The 6935-nt window shown below is 46.9% G+C and overlaps 1 protein-coding gene across 6 annotated transcripts in view; it reads left to right on the top strand.

Moving 5' to 3' along the window:
• LOC102290238 (BTB/POZ domain-containing protein kctd15) overlaps positions 1-6935 on the top strand; it is an 82719-nt gene that overhangs the window by 51112 nt on the left and 24672 nt on the right. For 3 of the 6 annotated variants that reach the window (XM_014338272.2, XM_014338273.2, XM_005936917.3), the window contains 2 exons: positions 127-167; positions 3142-4709. In XM_014338272.2, coding sequence (XP_014193758.1) covers positions 127-167; positions 3142-4167 — 1067 coding nt within the window. In that variant the 3' untranslated portion in view covers positions 4168-4709. Of the gene's footprint in view, positions 1-126; positions 168-3038; positions 4710-6935 lie in introns of those variants that run through there. The other 3 variants (XR_006055127.1, XM_042226679.1, XM_014338274.2) reach the window with 3 other exon arrangements.

The raw sequence follows: 6935 nt of genomic DNA, 5'->3' as shown, positions 1-6935 counted from the left end.
CTCTCTCTCTCACACTCATGTGTGTTGCAGTTTGTTTTCAGCTTCATTAAACAATCCTACCCAACATAAAGTGAACGTGTCCACATACTTCTGCTCCTGACCGTGCTCTCTCCCCCTCCTTCTCAGGTGTGCATGTGCTGGCGGCTCCCAGACGGCCTTCACAGAAGGTAACAGCAGCACAGCGACACCTGCTGGACTCACACAGCATCACATTTTCCAAACAGAGTAAACACACGGAGCAGAACAAAGATTAGAGCGCCATCCAGTGTCCACAGCCAGCACGACAGCTCCTGTGGTTAGACATTCATATATTTTAGTGCAACAGAAAGTTCCTGATCGGTTCTTGTGAGTCTCAGATCATCGAGGACCTTCTGCTCCACCGTTTCTAATTTACATAAAAGTTTCGGGGTCCAAAGTTTGAAGGTTTATAATGGTTGTTGTCAAGTTTTAGCTTCATGTATCAGAAACATGTGTTTTTGAAACATGGCCACGGTCTTTCACTAAAACTTGGGTAATATTTAAACATGAATATCAGACTAAAGCTGTGCCCTCGAGCTGAATCAGGGTCTGTAGACACATGCATGAAACATGAGTGTTGCCTGATTAAAATATGCAGCAAAAGCAGGTCTGCATCGTCCCATATTTGAGCTGCACTAATAAAAACCTTCACATTGAAGTTTGTAGTTGGATGTAGGTGGATTTCAAAACAATGTAAAATAATATTTTTAACATGAAGAAACGTCAGAAGATTCTGATCTGAGTTCAGCTCTGTAGGTTTCAGACCGGGATGTATTTAAAAATTTAATTTAAATGTAATATGTTCACATTTGGTCCTGCAGTGTCTGACAACACCCAGAATCTCAGAAAGATGATTCTGTTCAAATGCGAGGTTTCAGAAACATTTCATCATCATCATCCTCAGCTGCAGGTTTCCAGCCTCGTAAACAGTGTTTGGACACCACACACACACACACACACACACACACACACACACACACACACACACACACACACACACACACACGTTTAGGTTGGACACCTGCAGCTGAGACTGCAGACGTCCTGACTTGCATGATTGATCAGGACACTCACAGCATCAGATGGAATTCAGATTTTCAGGTTCAGAGAGTAGAACCCTGTACAGTAGAAACATGCACAGTAGAACCCTGTAGAGTAGAAAAATGCACAGTAGAACCCTGTAGAGTAGAAACATGCACAGTAGAACCCTGTAGAGTAGAACCTTGCAGAGTAGAAACATGCACAGTAGAACCCTGTAGAGTAGAACCTTGCAGAATAGAACCCTGCAAAGTAGAACCTTGCAGAGTAGAACCCCGTAGAGTAGAAACATGCACAGTAGAACCTTGCAGAGTAGAACCCTGTAGAGTAGAAACATGCACAGTGGAACCCTGTAGAGTAGAACCCTGCAGAGTAGAAACATGCACAGTGGAACCCTGTAGAGTAGAACCTTGCAGAATAAAACCCTGCAAAGTAGAACCTTGCAGAGTAGAAACATGCACAGTAGAACCCTGCAGATTAAAAACATGCAGAGTAGAACCCTGTAGAGTAGAACCCTGCAGAGTAGAACCCTGCAGAGTAGAAACATGCAGAGTAGAAACATGCAAAGTAGAACCTGCAGAGTAGAACCCTGCAGAGTAGAACCTGCAGAATAGAAAAATGCAGATTAGAAACATGTAGAGTAGAACCCTGCAGAGTAGAAACATGCACAGTAGAACCCTGTAGAGTAGAACCTTGCAGAATAGAAACATGCAAAGTAGAACCTTGCAGAGTAGAAACATGCACAGTAGAACCCTGCAGATTAAAAACATGCAGAGTAGAACCCTGTAGAGTCGAAAAGTGCAGATTAGAAACATGCAAAGTAGAACCTGGAGAGTAGAACCCTGCAGAGTAGAACCTTGCACAGTAGAACCTGCAGAATAGAAAAATGCAGATTAGAAACATGTAGAGTAGAACCCTGCAGAGTAGAAACATGCACAGTAGAACCCTGCAGATTAGAAACGTGCAGAGTAGAACCTGCAGAGTAGAACCTTGCAGCGTAGAACCCTGCAGAGTAGAACCCTGCAGAGTAGAAACATGCAGAGTAGAAACATGCACAGTAGAACCCTGCAGAGTAGAAAAGTGCAGATTAGAAACATGCAAAGTAGAACCCTGCAGAGTAGAACCTGCAGAATAGAAAAATGCAGATTAGAAACATGTAGAGTAGAAACATGCACAGTAGAACCCTGTAGAGTAGAACCTTGCAGAATAGAACCCTGCAAAGTAGAAACATGCACAGTAGAAACATGCACAGTAGAACCCTGCAGATTAGTAACATGCAGAGTAGAACCTGTAGAGTCGAAAAATGCAGAGTAGAACCCTGCAGAGTAGAAACATGCACAGTAGAACCCTGCAGAGTCGAAACATGCAGAGTAGAACCCTGCCGAGTAGAACCCTGCAGAGTAGAAAAGTGCAGATTAGAAACATGCAAAGTAGAACCTGCAGAGTAGAACCCTGCAGAGTAGAATCTTGCACAGTAGAACCTGCAGAATAGAAAAATGCAGATTAGAAACATTTAGAGTAGAACCCTGCAGAGTAGAAACATGCACAGTAGAACCCTGCAGAGTCAAAACATGCAGAGTAGAACCCTGCCGAGTAGAACCCTGCAGAGTAGAAAAGTGCAGAGTAGAAACATGCAAAGTAGAACCTGCAGAGTAGAACCCTGCAGAGTAGAACCTTGCACAGTAGAACCTGCAGAATAGAAGAATGCAGATTAGAAACATGTAGAGTAGAACCCTGCAGAGTAGAAACATGCACAGTAGAACCCTGCAGATTAGAAACATGCAGAGTAGAACCTGCAGAGTAGAACCTTGCAGCGTAGAACCATGCACAGTAGAACCCTGCAGCGTAGAACCATGCACAGTAGAACCCTGCAGAATAGCACCTGCGGAGTAGAAACCTGATCAATGGATCAGAACGTTTTATGTGAATCGGAGCCGCTTAGTCAAAAACAAAGCAGCTGATCATGGACTCTTTACATGCAGGAAATGGCGAGCGTGGAGGTTAAACATACAGACAACGCCCTGCGTGATGGGAAACGCCCACTGATGATATGCCCTCTGTTTCCTGTATGTGTGTGTGTTAAAGGAAGCCGACGATGCGGCAGGACGTCGTCCTGTCTCTCCGCCCGCTCTCCGTCCCCAGCCACTGTTCTCCTCGCTATTCTCTGACTCACCGCTCGGCTCAAAGCAGCCGCTCACTAAACGCCGCAGGAAGTTGCTGCTGAAGAGCAGCATGGCGGCGTCCAGCTCCCCCACGGGCCAAGTAGAGGTGGCGCTACAGCTGGCGAGGATGCAGGAGTCACGGCACCGCCTGCTATCAGATATCTGTGCCCAATACCAGCCGGGAGTGGATAGGCGGCCGCTGTCGCAGCGGCAGGTGTCGCGGGTGTACGTGGAGGAGCGGTCCCGGCTGCTGTACTGCGAGGTGCCCAAAGCTGGCTGCTCCAACTGGAAGCGGGTGCTGATGGTGCTGAGCGGCAGCGCCGCGTCCACACGGGACATTCCCCACGACGCGGCGCATTACGAAAACCGCCTCCCGCGGCTCAGTGGCTACAGTCGTGCTGGCGTTACCGAGCGGCTTCGCTCCTACACCAAAGCGCTGTTCGTCCGGGAGCCTTTTGAGCGCCTCGTGTCAGCGTTTCGGGACAAGTTTGAGAGCCCCAACTCATACTACCACCCCGTGTTTGGACGGGCCATCATCTCCAGGTACCGAGCCAACGCCACACATGCTGCACTGCGCTCTGGCGCCGGTGTGACCTTCAGGGAGTTTGTGCAGTACCTGCTGGATGTGCGGCGGCCCGTGGGGATGGACATCCACTGGGAGCCGGTGAGCCAGCTGTGCAGCCCATGCTTCCTGCAGTTCACCTTCATCGGGAAGTTCGAGAGCCTGGAGCGTGACGCCAACTTCCTGCTCCGAAGCATCGGGGCGCCGGCTAACCTCACGTTCCCGGACTTCAAGGACAGGAACCCACTGGCGGAGAGGACATCCTCCAGCATCACGCAGAAGTACTTCTCACAGCTCAACGCCACCGAGCGGCAGAAGGTCTTCGACTTCTACTACATGGACTACCTGATGTTCGGGTACCCCAAGCCCTTCAGCGACCTGCACTGAGCCACTGCCGCACTCAGCGTGTTTGGCCCTGTTAACGTGTCAGAGGGGTAGGACAAGCTGAGGCTGCGTACCTGCGCAGGTATGAGAGCTCCAGACTCAGAGACTGATTTTTGTGTTTGTGTGTTTTTAACGACTTCTGTGAAGTTTGTTGAGCCGCGTCCTGCAGGGAGAAGCTGTCGGATAACGGCGGGAATCACATGGATGCTTCTGGGCTCAGACGCCGTGATGTCACACATTGACAACTTTGAGTCAATTGCTTGCGACATTGAGGCATCAGCCAATCAGATCGCATTTAGCCAAATCTGCTCCAAACGCAGCTGTTGGCGAAAGAAGCTGAGGTGGTCTGCACAATTGCGGAGGAGGATGAGGAGATGAGCCGATGTGACCTCTGACCTCGGCGTTGTGGCAAAGACCCGGTCGAGATGCTGTTTTATAATTTTTTTTAAATGGTAAAAATGGTAAATGGCCTGTATTTATATAGCGCTTTACTAGTCCCTAAGGACCCCAAAGCGCTTTACATATCCAGTCATCCACCCATTCACACACACATTCACACACTGGTGATGGCAAGCTACATTGTAGCCACAGCCACCCTGGGGCGCACTGACAGAGGCGAGGCTGCCGGACACTGGCGCCACCGGGCCCTCTGACCACCACCAGTAGGCAACGGGTGAAGTGTCTTGCCCAAGGACACAACGACCGAGACTGTCCAAGCCGGGGCTCGAACCGGCAACCTTCCGATTACAAGGCGACCTCCCAACTCTTGAGCCACGATCGCCCCATAAATCAGTGAATCAGGCACAAAAATATAAAAATGTTTTTCACAAAAATGTCATTTTATTATTTAACCCGACATTATGACAGCGAACAGGAAGTATGATGCTGCGGACTGACCGAGCTCTGGATTATTTTAATAAAGACCTTAAATCTGCTCGGGTGGAGGAGTGGCTCAGTTCATCATTTATGTACAGTCTGTTTAAAGCAGGAACAGGAAGTGAGGTAGGAGGTGATGCTGCAAATGTGTTTGTGGTGATTTTCAGACGACCTCGAAGCCTTAACGCTGCCTTCTCACCTGTGACCACAATAAACGAGACACTCTTTGAAAACCTGGAGACTCGCCTCTTATTCTGACACTCACAGGCTGACCTTTGACCTTTGTGCTCAGGTCTGGGTGTAAATAAAGTTTAGCTCCCCTAACATCACCTGCAGACCATCAGATTTGTTATTATTCACCTGTATTTATTCATCACTGACGCTCTCCCTGTGGACCCAGTTGGACCCTCTAGTGGCCAGTCCAGGCCTGGGAGCCTCATGTTTGATAGCAGAGGCCTAAGCTGGGTTTAGATTAACCTGGGTAACTTCAGGCTTAACCTGGTTTCTATACAGATAAATCACCATGGTAACTTAAGATCAAGATTAAAGATAAATAGGTATGACATCACCGCCTACTGACCAATCAGACCAATCAGATCTCCAGAAAATACCATTTTTGGATGATCCCTCGGACCTCTGAGCTGGAACAGCAGGTCTGTTTTATCACCGTGCGATGTCTCATGTTTCTCCGCTGATCAGTGATTTTTAAAAAGCCGTTACCTTAGAGACAAACAGCAGCATCTCATCACTGAGCGCGCTCGGTGATGAGATAAAGAAATATAATTAAAAATTTTTACTTTGGCGCTGTGGAGCACCAGAGTTGTGATCTGTGGCGACGAGCTGGGCCCACGTTCTCCGACCCAAACAGAAAAACTGAGTTCACACGAGAATAAATCTGAGCTGACTTAATGAGTGACATTTAAAACGAGGCGTCACACTGTGACTCACAGGATCACCACCGGGGGGCAGAGTTTGACCTGTGTGTGCACCCACTGTTATCATCTTCAATGCCAACACAGAGCAGAGCAGCTACCTGAACATTGCTCCAACAGAGGTCCATCATCTTGTTAATAACTTTACCTCCTGTCACTGCGTACGACTCTGGATACTGTAGCTCGGGTGAAAAATAGACTTAAATCAGAAGTACCTGACTCCGTGGTATAATTCTCAAACACGTAGCGTAAAGCAGACGACTCGTTAGTTTCAGTCAGGTTTCAGAGCTCATCACAGCACAAAAGTGAAGGTGAAGGTTGTAATGTTCTTATTCCTCTATGAATAAAGCATCAAGAATTGCTCCTGGTGCTAGCTTCAGCTAGCTGTTTATTATTCTTTCCACAACGATCACTTCTTCTTCTGTTCTGTATATCTTATTGATTCCAGAGCGCCCCCTGTGGGTAGCTTCAACAATAGCAACTATCATTACATCCCCTTTCCAAACAGGTTGGTATTATAATAAGCACAATTCCAAAGAGAACTGTTACTCTGTAACATCTGAACATTCTTGTCTAACATTCAACATGTTATAAATTGTGCAACAAACTACATTCAGTAGTGTTTTGTTTTTTTTACCAAAACTTGTAGCACAAGTCAAACAAAATAAATCCAAATGTATACCTTACATCGTCCAGAATGAACCAAATGAATCCCATACAGCCCTCAAGCACATTAGAACTCTTCACCTTTGACAACTTGAACAGTCAATAACACATTATAACTCAGCAGGTCTCAATTAAGTGTGAACAATTACTATTCTAAATGAATTATTATCCGTTATTTACCTGTGATTTATTAATATTAGTATTTTTTAACAATTCTTTACCACAACAGTTCACACTTGTTCTATGAGCCTCTCTGTAGGTTTCTTAGGTCTGGTAGACCTTCTCAGTATCTCAGAC

Source organism: Haplochromis burtoni, unplaced genomic scaffold (assembly GCF_018398535.1).
Source record: "Haplochromis burtoni strain Fernald_Lab_line unplaced genomic scaffold, NCSU_Asbu1 Contig_222, whole genome shotgun sequence".
NCBI lineage: Eukaryota > Metazoa > Chordata > Actinopteri > Cichliformes > Cichlidae > Haplochromis > Haplochromis burtoni.
Note: the sequence above shows the minus strand (reverse complement) of the source record. Positions and strands in the feature narration are given on the sequence as shown.